We start from the raw sequence: 20,303 nt of genomic DNA, 5'->3' as shown, positions 1-20,303 counted from the left end.
ACCCTAGATTTGTATGTTAATTAATTTAGCAGAAGGGTATTGATATAGTGTAATTAGCATGAAACACTTTCAACTTTCTTTCAGGCTGAAGGGGGTAATGTAACTTCTTTGGTTTTCCTCTTTTATCCCTTTCTCCCCTCACCCATTTTTAAAATAGCAGTGCTTTTCATACTGTCAGAATTTCATGTTGTGACACCCTACTCAGAAGTTATGACAGCAGGGTAATGACAGCAACTGCCTCCTGAGAATCAGTCAGGCAATTAATTTTGTAAATGAAATGCTGATTATACAAAGCTTCACATGAGAGGCCCAGTGATTAAAATCAATTTAACAAATTGTTTCAGGTGGGGCTTGATTAATAATTTGCCGTAAATGCTAAGGATATATGACCAGCATACCTTGTTGTTACTCTTACTATCCAGCTATATATAAAAATATCTTGTCGTTGCTCTGACTGCCCGACTGTATATAAATATCTACAGGTAAGCAAAGCACTGTGTTGTCCTCTCACACTTCCTGCGATGGAAGGCTTGCATGCACACACACACTCACGCACGCTCTTTGGTTGTCTACCTACATAGACCCAGCTAACAATGAAAATGGAATGCATTATTACATTTTTTATATCATGCTAGTTTATGTTTTCCTGTTCTACTTAACAAAACGAAACAAAACAAAACAGAAAACTTGCCCAGACAGCTTTGGGTATGACCAAGTTAAATAGGTTTTATTTTTCTGTGTAGGATGTTTTAGACTTTTCTTATGCTGACATATATTATGTATCTTAAAGAGTGGTATGTACTTTATAGACATCTTTCACTCTTAATTACAGTAACAGCTATAAACATAGTTTGGGAAATGATGTTCTAAGGATGTTAAGAATGGTGACAGTGTAGCCTGGAAATAAAAATGCCTGTTTGGAGCATTATAATCTGAATCCAGGAGAAGTCACACTTGGAATAGGAGATACAGTTGGATGTCCTTCTCACATTCATATATCAAACATTTATTAAGTGCCTGTTACAAGCCAGACTCAGGATCGGGTTTCATAGTTTTTATTACTTGTCATTGACACATCTAGGAAGGCAGTACAGTATTATTAGGAGAGGATAGCTCGGAGAGGTGAGGGTTAAGGTGCACTTGAACTCTTTTATTTTGGTTTTTTATTAATGAAATAACAGCAACAGTAATTGTTCACCGTGTATAAGTTGGGTCTCTGAGGAGAACTGGGATGAGGAAGACACCATTTCTGCCCTTAAGGAGCTTGTTGAGGAGGGAGACTGACATAAGCAAAGAGTTGCAGTTGGTTGTAATAAATGTTGAACATCTATTAAATAAGAGAGTCTCAGTAGATGGTGGGAGCCCTGAGAAGGCAGATACTTTATCTGGTGGTACTTTGTGGAGTAGGAAGAGTTTCTTCAGCTTACAGGTGGCCAAGGTATGTGGGGTGAAGGGCTTTCTAGATGGGGATGTTCCTTAGTGCATGGGCCTGGAGGTGTGCAAGAGGGCTGTCCAGGTTTAGTGTGGAAGACTTGACAGGTGGCAGGTGTGTCACCTTAAGGCGAGTGTTGATTGTTTGGATGTTGAACTTCTCGGGTTTGAATTCTTTAGACCCCTTTATAGCCCTCTCTCTACCCTTTGACCTTCAGGGCAGTTTATTGATAAGATTTCTGGTCAAAGAATGAGACAGAAAGGAGAAATATCCCTAACGGTTCACATTCCTTTTGACATTTTACCATGACATTGGAAGTTCTGGTGGATGATTCTAGAACTATAGAATGCTAGTACGGGAAGAGACTTACTGTAAGAGTTCATTTCTCAATCCCTCACTTTACATGTGAGGAGTCATGAGGCTCAGAGGAGTGACATTATCCAGTAGTAATCATCTCTGACATGATAATTGAGCACTTACTATGTGCCAGCCACTGTTCTGTGTGTTTTGTATCTACCATGTTATTTAAGACTTACAACCATGCTCTGAGGTGGGTACTGTTATTATCCTAACTTTTCAGAGGAGGAAGCTGAAGTTAAGAGAATTTATGAGATCTGCCTAAGATCACACAGTAAGTGGTGAGCCAGGCTGTAGGCCAGGCGGCCTTAACTCCAGAGTCTGTGTACTTGACCTCGCTCCACTGTACCAAAGCTTCTTAAGGTCCTAAGGCTGGATAGTTGGAGAGTTAGGCTCCCTCTGCAGAGCGACCACTTAAACTGTTAATTAGTTGGCAGTTTCTGAACCCTGTTTCCTGCAACTGAAGCCTTTGTCAACCACAGTTTTGGGATATTTCTCTTTTTTATTTATACTAAGATTTAAAAATCCCAGATATATTTTCATTTGGGTAGTTGCTTTCCTTATTTTAAACCTGAGAACTTGATGGAGGCACTGCTAGGGGAGCTGGTCTGCTTATACCCTTTGTAGAGAAGAGGCAGGAGCAGGGTGACATGTGAAAAGTGGTGGTTATAAAAGCACTTTTTGAAACTTATAAAAACAAACAAGGAAGGGTTCTGGGTTAAAAGATGGCACAGCTCGCATCTTTCAGGGTTGGGTTGAGATCTTTTAAAAAGCCTTGTAAGAAACCTGAGGGGGCAGAAGCCTCATTACATCTTGAGGATTGAGGCTGATACCCTGCAAAGGCGGTTTGTGAGAAAGGGTCTCTACCAGAGCAGGGTTTTAACCTGGGGAATCCTTTTTTTTTTTTCTGTAGATTAAGTTTTTTTGTGGAATGGAAGCTTCCCAAGAATTTTTAGAAAAAAGTATTTAGAAGTTTGCATTCATTATGTGTTTTGCCAACTTGAGTACTTTTAGGAATAGTGCAGCAACCTCTACCCCTTCCCAACTCCACCTTATCACGCCCTCTTCTTTCTTACATCCGTCGTGCTCTCTCTCCTAGTTTTTTGACATTTCCTTTGCCCTGTAGTCCTCCCCACACCGCCCGCCCCTCAGCCTGCCAGAGACCCCTGACATTGCACAGTCATTGGTGTCTCTTGGTTCTGAGCAGCTGCAGACCTCCTTGCAGACCCCTTGTGAGGGGTAGTGATTATTGTGTTTGGTTTTCAGTTATCCTTGTCTTTCCTTTTGCCCCCTCTCCTGTTTTAGCTTTTATTTTGAAACAATTTAAAATTTATAGGAAAGTTACAAGAATAGTACAGAGAAATCCCATATACCTTTTACTCTTATACATCAAATTTCAACATTTTGCTATTTATTTTATCTGTTAATCTACCCGCCTCCCTATCTGTCTGCAGTGTATTTTCCCAGAATCATTTGAGAGTAGGTTGCATACATAGTGCCCCTTTACTCCTTAGTGTCTCTGAGCCCTGTGTATTTCCTAGGAACAAGGTTTTTCTTTTATATACCCCAGTGCAATCATCACTGTCCCGATGCTTAACTTTGAAGCAGTGCTTTAACCTACAGTCCATATTTTAATTTTGTCTACTCTCCTGATAGCGTCTGTATAGTAATCTTCTTTCCTTTGTTATAGTACCCTGTCTAGGCCTTATATGTTGTGTTTAGCTAGCTGCCTTGTCGTTTTCAGTATATAAGATTTGACTATATATGAGTCATGTTAACTTTTTTTCTTTGAATAATCACATTACAGTAAGAGTCAGTATATGCTTTCACTTCATTATGGCTCTGATAAAGTAGATCTTAAATAGGGCCACGTCTCTGAAAAGCACATTTACACCAGGGGGCTGTAGCCTGTGTATCTGCACAGCAGGCATTCTTTGTCCAGCGGTAGGTAAGTCAATTGCTAACATTCATCATATTTTAATGCATTTTCTTTAATGCCAGTTTAAAGTTGTTACTTTACAAAAATTAATGAAATACTTTGAAAGAGGCACGATGGCAACCATGAAGATTGCTGGAGAAATCACTACCTTGCCTGTCTTTAGGTTCGGCTCTGACATGTCTGTGGCATTGTTTATCCATGCAAACCACACATCAGATATCTTTAGAATGATTGTCTTTTTGAGGGCAGTATTATCTTCACTTGAAAGATGGGAAAACGAAGGCTTGGGACACTGGCTAATTCACCCAGCATATTTCATGGCCAGTCAGAAGCAGGAGAGGGATATGAACTCAGGTCTACCCAATGTCAAACTTTATGTATTTCCATTGTACTACAGAGAGCAAATTGGATTCTGTTTGCAAAATCTGATAATTCCTAGTGGCTGTGTGCCACTCCACAGGGTGAAAGAGTCTGAGGCTTACTGGACTCTGGGAAAATGAATGCTAGGATTGATAAGCAATGCCTGTCTTATGCACATTAGGGGAGGAGTAGAGGGTATCCATGCCTCATAGTGATTATTCTGGAGTTATACCTCCATATAATAATGATGATGATAAAATCTATCCCTATTAAAAGGCTGTCGTGTTGAAACTTGACTGTATTATCTCTAATTCTCTAACAACTCTATAGTGATAGTGGTAGTATTCTTGGTATGTAGCTGAGTTAACTGAGATGCAGAGAAGTTAAGAGGTGAATTGTTTTAGCATCACACAGCTTTAAAAGTGGTGGGGTTGAAATTTGACTTATTCTCACAAAAGCTTCCTTTGTTGATTTAAATCTGTATTTATATGGGAAATATACCATATTATTTCCATTTCTTAAATAAGAGCCTGCTACTAGGTTGTCAGTAGTGATACATGGATATGAACAATATTGCGTACTTAGAGATGTAAATTTTAGAAATTGTCAACACCATGATAATAGTTTTACAGTTGTTTTGGATGGTGAGAATAACAAATCTGAGGAAAACAGAAATATATTCAATTACTATTTTGATATTCCTTTTAGATCTAATTTACTCTTGAAACAAAAAAATACGTATACACTTTGATTTGTTCATAAAATTACTGTGTTTGCTAAATTACATTTAAAAGTATAGTTCAGGGCTTCCCTGGTGGCGCAGTGGTTGGGAGTTGCCTGCTAATGCAGGGGACACGGGTTCGAGCCCTGGTCCGGGAAGATTCCGCATGCCGCGGAGCAACTAAGTCCGTGTGCCACAACTACTGAGCCTGCACTCTAGAGCCCGCGAGCCACAACTACTGAGCCTGCGAGCCACAACTACTGAGCCTGCGAGCCACAACTACTGAAGCCCATGTGCCTAGAGCCCATGCTCTGCAACAAGAGAAGCCACCGCAATGAGAAGCCCGCGCGCCTCAACGAAGAGTAGCCCCCGCTCGCTGCAACTAGGGAAAGCCTGTGCGCAGCAACGAAGACGCAACAAGCCAAAAAAAAAAAAAGTGTAGTTTAGTCAGACAGTAATTTACTCATTGAATTGACTTACAAGTTGCTGAGCTTGGGGGATTAGGCAAATAATAGGTTTTGCCAATTTATAAAAATCAGGTAAAAACCAGGAAACCAAAGCAGCCTTATATTCTTTTGTACCTAGACGATAGCTACAAGTGGGTTTAATATTTGTCTTCTTCATTTCCTGTTCCTTTTCCTGTGGGACAATCTAGTTGGGGATATTTATTAAGTAGTCACAAATATTCTTACAGACTTTGATGAGTGCTATGAAGGAAAAGCACAGTGGTTTTGGAGAGGATCCAGCCTCAGTCTGGAGCTCAGGGAGGGTTTCTCTGAGGACAGGGCTGTAGCGCTGAGTTCTGCAGGAGAGCAGAGCTCCTTCCTCGTGGAGGGAACAGCATAGTTGAAGGCCCAGTGGTGGGAAAGTATGTGGATTTTCTAGAGGCCCACAGAGGCCAGTATGGTTGGAGGGGGAGATTTCCTGTTGGCCTCAGTGATGTGTCCAGCTGACCAGACTTGGTGAGCGGTTGGCTGTGGTGGAGAGGAGAGAGGGGAGTCAGGAGCATCCCTGGACCCTGTTTTGTACATCTGGATGGGGTGTCTTTCACTGAGATCACAAACAGAAGAGGAGGATCCTAGGTATCCAGGCAGGAATGTTGGGTGGCAGTTGGAAATAGAATTCTGAAGCTGAGAGAAACCAGCCAAGGGTGACACGTTTGGGGGGGCACAGACATGAGGAGGTAATGGAAGCTGTGGCTTATGTGAACTTGGGGAAAGTGAAGCTTTGTCTGCGGTGATGCATGATTCTTTGCCTCTTGTACCTATTGGCCATCAGAGGCCTACAGTCTGATAGAGCCCTGCTGTTTAACCAGCGATGCGGTGTTGAGGAAGTCATTGCTTTCTGTTCAGCAAATGTTAATCAGGCCAGGCATTCTACTGAGTGCTAGGTATGCAAAGATGAATAAGGCAAAGTTTCCACCTTTAATTAACAGTATGCTGGGGAGACAAGAAAATAAATGGATTAAATTATTGAGTGATTGTTTGCTCTGACTTCAATTTGCTAATTTGTTGAGAGGAAAAGAAAAAAGGTTTAGGAACCTCCCACTGTGTGATAAATCCTGTGGTACCTCATTTAATCAGTCCCCCAGCAACACCAGAGGTGAACACAACCGTGCTGTATTAAATGTGAGCCTAATTTTACGTAGCTAATAAGTAGTACAGGCAGGATTCACACCCAGGTTTGTCTGAGTCTAAGCCACCTCCCTTTCCGTTGTACCTTTTTGTCTCAAATTCTAAGTGTTTTTTCTAAACTTTGGACTATCTATTTGATATATTAGGAAAGATGGAGGAATTTGAAGTGGGCAGGAGGTTGTCATCCAAAGGCAGATGCGGGCTTGGGCGTGCATCATGAGCGTGACGAGTGAATCGGAAGAGTGCTGTGGATGGGTGGAGTGGAAAGGGTTTTCCTGAGGTTTCTAATGAAGACCTTCTTCCAAGAACTCTGATGCCTGGATTTATGTCAGGCCTTATGAATGGCACTAGTAGTTAGCCAAGGCTCTGTCCTCTCCCTTGACCTCTTCAGTATTTTTATCAGTGCCGTGGAGGGAGGCATGAGTGAAATGGCATGCTGATTTAATTGGTGGTTGACGTCAAGATAGGAAATGCAGTTAATATGTTAGATGTCAGGCCAGAATAGTGACCAGAAACAAGCAAAATGAAAATAAGCAGAGATAAAAATTTCTGCCACTTGAGTCAGCTCACCAACTGTATAATAGGAGATGGGGGAGGTAGGGTTCCGTCACAGCTGATGGGGTGGATCAAGGGCGTGATGGGTCTGTCAAATAATACAGGTCTGAGGCCAGATTTGTACTAATGTAGGATCTGGAGAAGAAAGCAAAGTCCTCCGCGTGATATGTTTTGTGTTAAGAGGACTAAAAACTGGCATATTTCGCTCAGAAAAGGGAAATAGATATAGCTATCTTCAAATATTCTACAAAGGGATCAAAGTAACAAAACCAATGGGTGTAAATTACAAGGAACAGATTTTTGTTATATAGAAGGAAGAAATTCATAACATTCATGGTTGCAGACACTTTTAGGGGATTCATACGTACATCATGTATGGACCTATGAGGTTCTTTTCAGTTCTCAGATTCTGTGTTTCATTGATAAATCCTTTATCAGGGTGCCTTAAGAATTGTGTGATCAAATGATAATGTATTAAAGTGCTTTGGAAATGCATGGTAGATGTTGGTCATTATATGATTATGCAGGTCAGGAGGGTCTTTGGATGGGTTTCTAGAGGATATTACACGAAACTCTGACACTATATGCTAAATTTGAGATGTATATACATCCTGGATGTATTTTTTTTAAAGAAAGAGTATCCCTAAGAGGTAAGAATCACAGCTTCTGATGTTACTTTTTATGGGTAGTTTATTGAAGTTAGTTTATATATATAGGTAACAACCTATTAATATTTTATTTCTAATCTTAATAATTCTGAAAAGTAAAAATTCAGTGATATTTTAGATTTTTAGGTTAGGGATAAAATTTTAAATGTGGTTAGGGAAAAATATTGTGCCTTCTACTCCTGTTTTGTTTAATGATGTATATGTGAAAAACAAACTTCTTTATTTAAAACTGTAAATCAAAACATGTTTATTTCAGATAAAAACTGCTCAAATAAAAGTCGTCTATAATCCCACCTTTACAAAAAAAAATTTTTATCATCCCCTTGCCCCCTTCCTTCAGATTTCATTTTGTGGCTCCACAAATATGTATGTTCCCTGTAACTTGCCTTAAGGAAACCAAACGAAAAACAAAAATATTGACAATGGTCCTCTTTCCAAGTCAGTATGTGAGTATTTCGGTTCCTCCCTGCCCCTCCTCTCACGTTGTGAATGGCATCATGGTTAGAGGGCATCAGTAATTTGATGGTTCTTAGAGCCAAGAACAAAACAGCCTTTCCTGCCTTGTCTGATGTCTTAGAATTCCAGTTCTTGATCCTTCCTGTACCGTTGTAGAATGTGGCAAATATTCCTGACTGACCAGAGGAGAACCTACAGTGTACTGATGACCAAAGTTGAAGTTTCAGTGTTTTAGTTCGAGTCTTAATAAACAGGCACTATTTTGCCATTAATAGAAGTAAAAAAAAAAAAAAGTGGTTTTAGATGCTGGGTTGCATTTTTTTCCTACCTGATTCTCACGATCGTACGCAGAGGCGTGATACAGCAGAAGGAAATGTGGACCTGAGTAAGGAGACCTGCACTAGTACTGCAGCCCTGGGCCAGTCCCCGCAGCTCCAAGCCTCCATTACGTCATCTTCGGTAATTGGATTCTGTGGTAGTAGTGACAGTGGTAACTGAGAATCTTGGTATTTTCTGGCTTGAAGGGAATATGAATGAAGTGAGGGGAGACTATTTAGTGCCCCGCGCCTGTTTTTGACTTAAACTGATTTTAATGCCATTAGGAGAAGAACTTGACTACTAGTGTTGCATTATATATTATCTTTGACTTTACATGCATCTTCTGCATGTGTATACAGATATTGGTTAGTGAGTTTTACTTTTTATTTTCGAGAACACTTTATGTGATCAGTCCTCATTCCCAGGCAGTTATGAGGCACCATGATCATCCTGAATCATTTGTGCTATATGCTGAGTGAGACATAAAAAAGTACAAAGCATGGACATTGCCATTTTAGTCGCCTTGGGAGTTAAGAAGTAACACATAAAAATGAAAAAAACGGTACATGAGTTAAATATCAATATAAGGCAACCCAGAAGTCGGTTACAGCCTGCATAGGAGAGATTCTGGCAGGCCCCACAGATAGTGTTACTGGGGTGTGGTGAAGGGGAAAGCTCTCTGGTCCTTGATCCGGGGCTTGAGTGAGCTTGGGTGTAGACAGGCAAAGAGAAGAGCAAGAGCGTCCTCCTGCTTGTGTGTGCTGGAAGTGCGAGTGTAGGTGCGGGGATGGAGGCGGCCAAACGTGGGACAGCTGTGTCCCGTCCACCCCCGTCCCCCAGCAAACCATGGTAGTGTTTGCAGGATGCCTGGGAAAAAACAGGCATTTTATAGTTATATTTAGACATCATCACAGAAAAGTCAACATAGATTGCTTCGCGATATGACAGCCACTACTTACAGGTCACTCTGGCTGGCCCTGATCGTTATCAGCTGAGTTTTCACACAGCTGTAATTCATGCACATCACTCTTAAACATTTGACATTGTTTTATACGTACTTTTCCATGTCCCTGTCCATTCCACTATGCTGATATATTATGGCTCATTCTCATATTCTATAATCGTTGAATAGTTGGGTGGTTTCAGTTTTCTTCTTTGAACAACTAGTCGCTCTGAGATCCTTTTAGTTCTCACTAATTCAATTTTCATTGTAATTGTGAGGCAGGTATTCTTTCTCTCATTTAGCGAGTGAGAAAACTAAGAAATAAGCACCAATATTCAGAGTCACACAGTGGTAGTAAGTGTTGGGATAAGGGTGTGGACCCTCTCTGAGTCCAAAGTCCATGCTTTCCCCACAGGACAGACCATGATTTCTCCCTTCAGTATTAGAAATCATGTAGCTGCAGACAAAGTTGGATAAATAGCACCCCTGCCCCATTCAAGAGGGTATTATAGTTGGAACAAGATATAGTTTTTGAAGCTTTTGTTTAAAGCTTCTTGTCATAATGGGCTTCCCTGGCGGCGCAGTGGTTAAGAATCTGCCTGCCAATGCAGGGGACACGGGTTCAATCCCTAGTCTGGGAAGATCCCACATTCCGCGGAGCAGCTAAGCCCGTGTGCCACAACTACTGAGCCTGTGCTCTAGAGCCTGTGAGCCACAACTACTGAGCCCACGTTCTACAACTGCTGAGCCCGTGTGCCACAACTGCTGAAGCCCATGCACCTAGAGCCCGTGCTCCGCAACAAGAGAAGCCACCGCAGTGAGAAGCCTGCGCACCGCAACGAAGAGTAGCCCCTGCTCGCCACAACTAGAGAAAGCCCACGTGCAGCAATGAAGACCCAACAGAGCCCAAAAATAAATAAATAAAATAAAAATTAAAAGAAAAAAAGCTTCTTGTCATATTATCCTTCAGAAAGAGTTTACCACTGCTTTATACATACTAGTTCAAATACTCATTTACTCACATTGGGTTTTATTATTTTCATCATTTCATACGTAATGGAATATTACTTCAAAAGTTTTCTTTAGTTGCTGGTAAGACAGAACATTTTCCCAAATAATGATTCAAAAGGGGGAGAGTTTTTCTTTCCTTGAGCTCTTGTTTAATCCAGATATATAGATATGATTATAGATCAAGAAGATGTGATAGTTCTTCTTTCTGTGGGTTTTTCAATGCCTTTCTTCAATTTGTGGTTTAAGGAATTTGGCTGAAAAAATTGTGAAATATTATATTCAAAGAACTACTAATAAGATATCCCCTTAACTTGATATTTAGGAGTGAATACAGTTACGTAGATATCTTTATTATAAATACTTGTGTACGCATACTCTGAAAGAGTGATAATGAGGGAATATCTAAGTATAAAAAGCATCAAGTATATCTAAAGGATGCTAAAAATATGTAGGGACTTGTTCTTTAACTTGGATAATCTTTAAAGGGTAGGTGGATTTCCAGGCCAGCCTCTGAAAACCTATTTAACCTATAATACAGCCTAACTGTGCTACCTAATATGTCTAGAATCTATATTCAAATATATATTTAAAAAATATACTTCGTACTCCTTCTTATTTAGTAGTCCCAGGGATGGGAAACCTTCTGAGACTTTGGAGGATGTAGGCAGCAGTGGCAGCTTGCCAGAAGGAGATCCAGGAAAGGGTGTGTGTGTGTGTGTGTGTGTGCGCGTGTGCGTGTGCGCGCGTGTGTGTGTGTGTGTGTGTGAGAGAGGGGGAGGGAGAGGGGGAGGGAGAGAGAGTTATAACTCATACATACATAACTACATATCTAAATACATACATATCTAAAAACTTATTTGAATGAGGAAGAGTTACAAGAAAGTCTTATCAAGTAATAAAATTCATTAGAAGCTGAGTAACTAAACATAGACTAGTTACGTTAAGACCTCTTTGAAAATGGGCTGGACACATTGTGACTCTAAAAACATTTTATGGAATTGAAGTCCAAATTGCAGCAGTTGTGGAATGGTAACTAGAAAGGAAAAATGTGCTTGGAATAACATTTAGAGAAATATTTGAGGACTATTCTTAATGTGGTTGTCTCTGATATAACATAAATTATATGTGAGAATTGAAAATGGTGATACTGTAGAATCAATAGAAGGGTAGATGATAAAAATACAAAGTTGTTTTGGGTTAGATGTGACTGTGAGAAGTGAATTGTTTTTTGGAAAAGTCTTAGATTTGATCTGGGTTTTGTTTTCTTTAAGGAGAGAGTAGTAAAAAGCAGGGGTTGAGATCCTGCAGTGGTACATATTTAGTGTTAAAAATAGCAAGAGTACACAGTGGGATGAATTTGGATTGTGGTTGAATATTTAATAATAGGCCATAAGGAGAGAAGGTTAAAATTAAATAATTTGCACTGTGTAAGTATCTTGTTTTCATATGTGAATCTCACTGAAAGGCATTTGATGCATTTTGAGAGGTAGAGATAATCTGTGTATTTCATGCTTTCGATTTTCAGAAATCTCAGGGTTAAGCTAACATTTTGACATGGGTGCAAATTAACTGAATTTTAAGTAGGGCTGTGAGAGTTTATGGCAGTGATGAGAAAGATATTACAAAACAGTTTCAGTCACTGATAAGATGAATTTGCTGCACTGTTATGTATAGCATTAAAATATAGACATTCCAATCATTTTCCCATTTTAAATTTCTGCTTTAATTAAGCCAGTTTGGGTCGTGCACTATTTAAAGTCAAGTAAGCAGACCTTTCCTATGCCCTGGCTAATTCAGATTGAATGTGAAGATAGGGCTGCCTCGGGCCCCAGATTGGAAATTTAGCCTGAAATCTGATTTACTCTCTGTGGGCCATTCATTCACTCTGCGGATTCTAGCATCACCAGCTCAGCCTTGATTTTCACACTCTCATAGAAAGTTTTATTTTATCTTTTGAAAGAAAGTGTGGAAAATCATTACATTTTGCTTTTCTTAGGCATAAATTCTGATTTAAATCATTCTGAGAAAACTTAATTCTTAGTTTTCAATTTTAGTTTCATTACATGAGGTCACCATGTATGTTTGTATGTTGAATTGTGAAGTCAGCACACAGTTTGTGTAACATCAGTATATTGTTTGAGCCATTTCTGTCATAGTAAGTAAACGTTTTTCTTGACTGGTGAAAGTAGCACAGTTAAAATTCCATGAAATTGTGAATTTTGAGCAGAACTGTTTGGCCTACACATATCTTCATTCAGGTGAGATCAGTTCCTGGCAAATTCCTATGAACCCCTCAGGACTAAGCTCAGGTATTTCTGTAGGTAGGCTTTGTTAAAACTCAGACCCACTGGCATGCTCTCTCCTCACGGTCCCTTCAGGATGTCTGCTGGGTTGCACTGGCGTCTTTGTTCAGCCTGTTCACCTCTCCAGGACAGCCACCGACACTTGTGCACTGTTTGCTTCCAGTGCCCTGCGCAGTGCACACGGTAGATGCTTAGTAAGTGTGTGATGAGTGGATTACTCAAGTCACTGAAATGAGCACCAGGGTACCCCTAAGAAGGAGGGAGGGCAGAGACTGCGGGCAGCCTTGGGGGATGTGTAGGAGGAGGGAGGACTGGGGGTTCTTGTAGCTTTCCCACCTTGGGTTTGGGCTCTACACTCCTGGCTCCCCCTCACCCCCTATTCATGCTCAGCTCCCGGTCTTCCAGGAGCTGCCCTCACCTCTGCAACAAGACTACCCTCGCCCAGCTCAGCAGTCACCTCCCAGTCATGAGGCGTAGCCAGAGCTTTAGCCCTCACCTCTTGGACTCCTGGGCTGCAGTTGGCATGTTGCTACACCTGCTCCCTTCTCCTCCATAGCACCATGCTCTCTACAACCTCTAACTACATTTTCTGACCATTCTTTTGGCCTTGTTGTGGCCTCCTTTTCCCTTCTTCCTTCTACCCATTGTTCTCTTTTCATATATTCTTCCTGGGTAGAGTCCTTGAGTTTTTTGTGCTTCACATTGATTAATTCATCCAGTATTTATTGAGGATTTACTGTGTGCCAGGTGCACTGTTTGACTTGTGTCCTGGAGATATAATGTGAGTGAGTAAAACTGAAATCGCTGCCCTCCAGGAGCATATATTCTCTGTATGCTGACTTCCCTATTTATGATTCTAGGTTCGACCTTACTCCCCAAGCTGGAAACTCATGGTGGCTCTTCCTTCTGGATATTTTCACCTGGATTTCCTTAGAGGAACCTCAATTTCAATATGCAGAATAGTGAAGGCTCCCGCCCCCTGGGGAGGGTTGATCTGCTTCTACTGCTGCATGCTGTCTCACCTGGTGTCTTATCATCTGTTAAGCCACCCTTGACACCTGTCTTCCATCACTCACAAGTCGTGCTGTGTTTCCATTCTCTTACTTGAATCTGGGCTTGCTTTTGCCCAGCACTGCTACCAGCCCAGGACCTCAGCTCACCTGCCTCTGTGGCAGCCCACCCTGGCTCCAGGCAGCTGCCAAGAGAGTGGTCCTTCCGGAAGGCGGATCTGACTCTAGCTGTCTGTTAAAAGCACCTGGTGGTTTATCCCCAAGGTACAATCTGAAGCCTTTAAAGTGGCATGTAAGGCTCACCCATCTACTGGCTTCTGCCTGCTCCAGCTGCTGCTTTGCTTCGTTTGGATCTAAACTGCTAATGTTTCCTCACACGTGCCAGGCAGCTCAGCTCCCTTGAGCCTGTGCTTTATGCTGTTTCTTCTGCTCTGTGGTACTCTGTGCCCTGGCCCTCCGCACCTTGAATGTGGCTTCTTCCATTTACCCTGCTAATCTTCAAGCCTTCCTGAGAATCCCCATGTACTCAGTGTGAACATAGAGTCTGGCACACAGTAGGCATCAGTATATGGTTTTGGAAGGAAGGAAGGAGGGATCTGTAGGCCTTTGTAGCACCGCGGTGAGGGACTTCCGCCACCACCGCTTTGCTCCTTTGAAGCACCCAGGGCATGAAAGCGCAGACTAAGGCTCCAGTTCGGCTCTCCTGAATGGCCTTGGCCCTGAGGCCCATGGGCTGACTCACCAAGCCAAAAATAAAACTCAAAGTCTAGTTTTGAACTGGTTATGTTTGGTAAGACGCTTACTTGCATAGAGAAGGTGGCTTGTGACTCATAGTCTGGGTGCTTATTCATGTGCACTAGTGATCTTTGAAAATTTTTACCCTAGACATTCTGTGTTATCTAAAATCTATCCTTTCACTTTCTAATGAGCACTCAGATGCATTAATGTTTGATCAGGACTTGCAGACTCAGGTCTAAAATAAAGTAATTGTTCTAAGAATACTTTGAAGTCAGAGAGGGTTCCTAACCACTCGCTGTGCTTTGCCTTTGTTACTAGTAAGCTAAAAGGAGCTGGGTGAGGTTAACTCTCATGCCCGTTTCCTATATGCATAGTAGAATTTTAGATGGATGCAAAATCTTTCCTTATATTGTTTGCTCCAGATCCCTCTTAATTATTAAAGCCTTGCTAAAAGTAAAAAAATTAAATGTCTTATATCCACCTAGGTTTTTTTCTTAATGTTTTTCTGGGTTTTATTTGTCAGGTCATCGTTTTTAATATTTTCAAAAGAAAGGATAGTTGCGTTTTTAATGTATATGTTAGCATAGCAAACTTTCTGCCTTTGTAATAATGACTTAATAAGCCTACTTCTTCGTGTATTTCTTCACAGGGCAGCCCAATGGATCCCATGGTGATGAAGAGACCTCAGCTGTATGGGATGGGCAGTAACCCTCATTCTCAGCCACAGCAGAGCAGCCCTTACCCGGCAGGTTCCTACGGCCCCCCAGGCCCACAGCGGTATCCAATTGGCATTCAAGGTCGGACCCCAGGGGCCATGGGAGGAATGCAGTACCCACAGCAGCAGGTTTGTGCTAGTTTTTACTCCACTTCCCCACACAGTTGGTCCTAGTGTTGTCTTTGTCTTCTACTGTCCACCGAAGATTAGTTTTGACAGTATTGGGGGGCATTTCACTGATTTTTCTCTACTCTTTAAAAAATTTTCATAGTTTCTTGAAATAATCACAGGTACAATTTTTCCCCCCTCTCTTTTAAAGAAAGAAAAGTGACCTTCTTAGAGCAAAGTGGACAGAATTCCTGTTTGGTAGAAAGCCTGTGTTACCAGCTATATTTGAAAGATTGACTGTGTCATCATTTTGCAGCAAATTATATAGATCCAAGCCCCAAAGTGAACTTGGCTTTCTAATATTTCTGATGTCAGACAGTGTCAGATTTTGAGCTGTGAATAAACTTCTTAGGGTGAAGTTTTAAGTCATTTAAAGGTCTTTCTCATAAAGATGGCATCAGCTTAAAATTTTTTTAGTCTCCCCAAAAGTTATTTTGCTTTTATTTCTTGACGTGTTTCTTCTGTATCTTTTGAAAAAAGATTTCTGTATTTCTTATAAGAGAATTTGATGTGTATCAGTTTTCTTAGGTTTGATGGGTTTTGTGTTTTTACATAAACAAAAAAGAGTTTTTCTACTTTAAAAAAAATATATTCTTCTCCTTTTTCTCTAGAATCAAGTAGTTGGAGTTACCTTAAATGACCATCTACCTTCTGGCAGTAGTAAGCCTGTACAGTCTCTTGGATACTGGAGAGTATATCCTTGTAATGTTGCCATGAGGAGATTCAGACTTGTTTTAGGGTATTTAGTTTCTAGGAGCACCAGAAAGGCTGATTTATAAATTCCTACACCATGCCTTTAACCTGGTGGTGCATCGGGCTGATACCCTGGTTGTTTTCCTGCCTCCAGATAGGTTATTCCACAGTGTTGCCAAGCAACCTGTTCCAGAGTTTCACAGTACTTCCTCTCAGGAAATTCTTCCCGATGTTTGACCAAAAATCACTGTGGAGAAAAGATTGGATAGAACTTTTGTTCTCTCTAAAGTGAATGTGGAGAATGATATATCATACTTTATATGCTCCATAGCTGTGTCCTAAAAGTTCACAGATAAATGGCACTTGAGCCCTGTCTTTTTAGAGACTGAAAATGGTCTTTCCTCTTTATCTTAGTTTGTCCTTTGGCGATATTTTTACTAAGGCAGTTGTAAGGAAAGATAGAAGCCGCTCAGCCTTTGAATCCCAGCTGTTGGTTCTTTAAATGGCCTTCGTTATTGTCAGAAGTTCTCACCCCTTGTTTACTGAAGATTGGCCACTCAGAATTTTAGCAGTCAGTTGCATACTTAATTGTATTGTAATTTTATTCAACATTACTCCTTTCTTCCAGTAATACTTTGCTGCCTAGGGTAAAATTCTTTAGTTGAGGCTGCTAATTATGAGAGGGAGATAATTTGTAAATGATTGAAAAGTAAGATGAGAGTTGTGATTTTTTTTTTTTCCTCTCTCTTTCTCTCTTCCTTCTATTTTATTTTATTTATTTTTAGGTTTTAAAGCTAATTTTCCCTTAGTTGAGGGGAAGAAGGCCCAGGCAGCCAGCTGAATAAAGTCCTGATTCTACTCTACAGCTGATTTCATTTGGGGGCTGACAGTTCTGTATGATACTCTGGCCACAGGAAGAGAGTAGAGACAGAAGGGCAGTGAGAAATAGCAGGACGGGTGGAGGGAAGTAGATGCCGCCACTCCCTGTTCCTGCACCTTCCTTTGCACCATGTTTTCCTGAAGGGAAATTTGAGAGTCATTTCAAAAGGAGCTGTTCATGGCAAGCTACTGGACGAACCTTTACCTTTTTCTCTGAATGAGTTAAAGTCTTTTTCGAAGTTTAAGACGTTGGTTTATTTTGCAATCCCAAACTGGGAATCTAACAAATGGAGATGTGTGAAGAATGATTACCTAGGCATATTTTTTTCATTATTTTCTTCCCACATATGTAAGGCTACACAGTTACATAGAATAACCTTAGTTTTCTTGTTTTATATAATCCTGGTGGATTTTACATACTTTCAAAATCCAGTAACTCTCGGATTTATTTGAAGGGACAAATTGATAAAGGTTACCCACCAAGTATTTTAGCAAATTTTTAATTAAGATTTTAGATTAGGTATTTTACTGCTAACCCAAAAAAATGCCTAATTCTGATTAAGCACAGATCTTTCTGATAATGAAAGAAAAATAAGGTATCTGGTAAGAAATTGAATGCCCTGGCTGTCAAACTTCCATATTGAGTTAATCATAATCAAACGTTCTAAATAATCTTTATTGCTTTTTTACTTTTTCATTTAGTTATAATACGACCTTGAAGTATTGTTTTTTGTTTTGAAACCTAAAAGGCTGAAAAGAACTGCTAATGCATTTTTGAATGTGTGTAACATTTTAAAGGGGACACACAGCATAGTACCAAGTTCATGTGATCAGTTAGGTGTAGGCTAATTAATAGCTTTGGAAAGGAAAAAAAATAATGCGGGTTTTGGTAAAGGTTATTAGAGCACATTTATTTTGTTAGCTTTAGTCTGTGTCCTTTGGTGAGGAATTTTCGGTGAGTTGCTTCATTTGCGAATTTTGGATAATTATAAATTTGGTCCACAAACAAGGTCCTGGCACAGTGATTGGCTGCCAGTCCTATCCATCTCCTCTTAGTGCTGATGTAATTGGCTAAGCATTGTTGTGGTCATGGCTGCTAATGTTCTTCAGGGAAAAAGTTGGAAGATAATGATGACATTGAGTTTTTATTGAGTGGACATCACCACCTAGGCATGACTTTACTTTGGATGGCCTCCAGAGCTTTCTGTGCTTGGTTTGTGAACCTCTAATGAGCTGAATCCAGTTCATTTAATATTGCTCATATATTTCTGCAAAGGATTAAAATGTAGGAATTCAAGTTTGTATATTGAGTTGCCCACTTACTAGCTGAGTGGTAAGTTGTCTTTGGCTCAGGGGTCACAGTTTGATTCCTGGCTGGCGTTCTACTCCTGTGACAGGAATTTTAAATGAGTATTCTGTTAGAAAGAACCACGGTGCTTATATGAAATTTAACATGCATAGTATCACTGCTTACTTTTTGTCTCGGAGAGTTAGGGGGAACTGGCCGTTGAGTGTTGGATTTTAGTATTAACCTGGGGATTCTTGATTTGTATGGTGATAATTTTATTTTTGAAATATACTCATGACTGGGTCTTTGAAGCATGATGTGATAATAGTACGTCATTTTGGTATTTATTAACTGGAACTAGACTTGTGGTCTTTCACTTGCTGATTCTCTCACATCATCAGGCAAATACATGGTAAACAGATTAGTTTTGCACGATGTCCTAAAAACTAGTCTACTTGGGTTTTTATTGAGCTGAGAGGGGAAATGAATTTTCTGTGCCTCTGTGGAGAATGTTCTGCCTCTAGGCTCCTGGAATTCAAACCTGGGGATGGTTAACAGAAGTACACTGGTTGATTTCATCTAATACGGAGCTACACAGAGGATGTATAATCTTTAAGGTTACTAGAATCTGACTCTGACTTTTTTAGATTTTGTTTTTTTAAACTTAGACACCAGTGTATCCTTTGCTTGATCAGGGATGTAGGTGAGCAAATGTTTTATTTCAGTTTTCTTGTCCTTTGTGATCATAAATGTATACATAGGCCTATGCTGACTTGCTTTAAAAAAGATTTGTCATATAAAAGAAATAACACCGAGAAGAAATAGGTTACAGAAGCGAAGTTATATTTATTTGTGTCAAGCTGATTTCAATTATGTGGTCTGAGATTTTTCTCGAGTTATCAAGGGTTATTGGACTGATATTTTAACTCTCCATATCTTGTTGCAGATGTTTGTATAACCTGATACCTGTTGGAATTATAAAACCAGGGAAGGAGAAAAAGGGCGAAGTGAGAGATGTATAAGTTCATGAGTGCTTTTGCAATGGGAAAACATGACTTTTTAGTTTTTAAAAACATCTGTATTGCGAAGACCTTTACAACAACAAGAATATGGAATATAATTATTGCTTTGAAAGATATCGTGGCAAAATTAAATAGAACTTGTTATTTTTGTTAAGGTGACCCATCTGAACTTATAATTTCAATCTAAATAACAACTGAATTCAACACTGAGGTTGTTTTGAAAAAGACTTTAAAAATGAATAGGTGTTTTAATTTGTGCCTTTATCTTCTACACCCTTTGGATGTGTCTATTTTGCTGTGTGCTTTTTGAGTAAAATATTTATTTCAGAACATAAGCATTTTATTTGGTACCATCTTAACAGCCAAAACACTTCTTCCAATGCACATATTTATTTTGGCAGCAGATGTTTCTAAAAGGAGACAAACATTACAATTGTTTGGCTAAAATAAATGTTTTCTTTGGGGTTATTAAGGAGCCAAGTGAATTCTAGGATTCCCACCTGTGTTACTTTATATTGTTAGTCTATTCTGGAAAAAAAAATTGCTTTTTAAAATACAGTTAAAATTATGTTTCGATATAGTTTTAACAATGTTTCTGAAAAGTAAGGAAGAATGGAGTGAGAAGGACTGGTTAAAAGAGTTTTTTGACATGAAATGTTTGTTTAGACTGAATCCTAAGTGTGAATTCAATAGTCAGGGCTTAATTTTAGTTTTCTCTAAAAAAGAGCTGAGACTTCCTATTTAAGGAGCATAATAGGGTGTGATAGGATGAGAAAGGAAGGCTTGACTTAGTGAAATAAAGGAAGGCTTAACATAATGGAGAGGAATGGGTGCCTAGTGTCTGTTTTACATTCAGAGTCTTAATTTTTTGATAGTTTATATTCACTCAGAGACACCTACCTGTACTAAATAATATATTAAACATGTATTTTACATGTATATAGATATATACACATATAAACAAACAAATCAATAAGATGAAGGTAAACTTTTTGGCCAATAAAATAGTGAATGCTTTGAGATTTCTTTTGCTGTGTTATTCATAGCATTTTTATATACGCATGTTCTGTTCTAAGAGACTTGGAGCCAAGCT

At 39.8% G+C, this 20,303-nt stretch overlaps 1 protein-coding gene across 1 annotated transcript in view; it reads left to right on the top strand.

The window, feature by feature from the left end:
* Window positions 1-20,303, top strand: part of ARID1B (AT-rich interaction domain 1B) — a 405,190-nt gene that overhangs the window by 34,441 nt on the left and 350,446 nt on the right. The window contains 1 exon segment of the mRNA XM_061207638.1: window positions 15,095-15,289. Within this exon segment, the coding sequence (XP_061063621.1) occupies window positions 15,095-15,289 (195 nt within the window).

Source organism: Eubalaena glacialis, chromosome 12, assembly GCF_028564815.1.
Source record: "Eubalaena glacialis isolate mEubGla1 chromosome 12, mEubGla1.1.hap2.+ XY, whole genome shotgun sequence".
In the NCBI taxonomy this organism is placed as follows: Eukaryota; Metazoa; Chordata; class Mammalia; order Artiodactyla; family Balaenidae; genus Eubalaena; species Eubalaena glacialis.
This window is presented reverse-complemented; position numbering and strand designations above follow the sequence as displayed.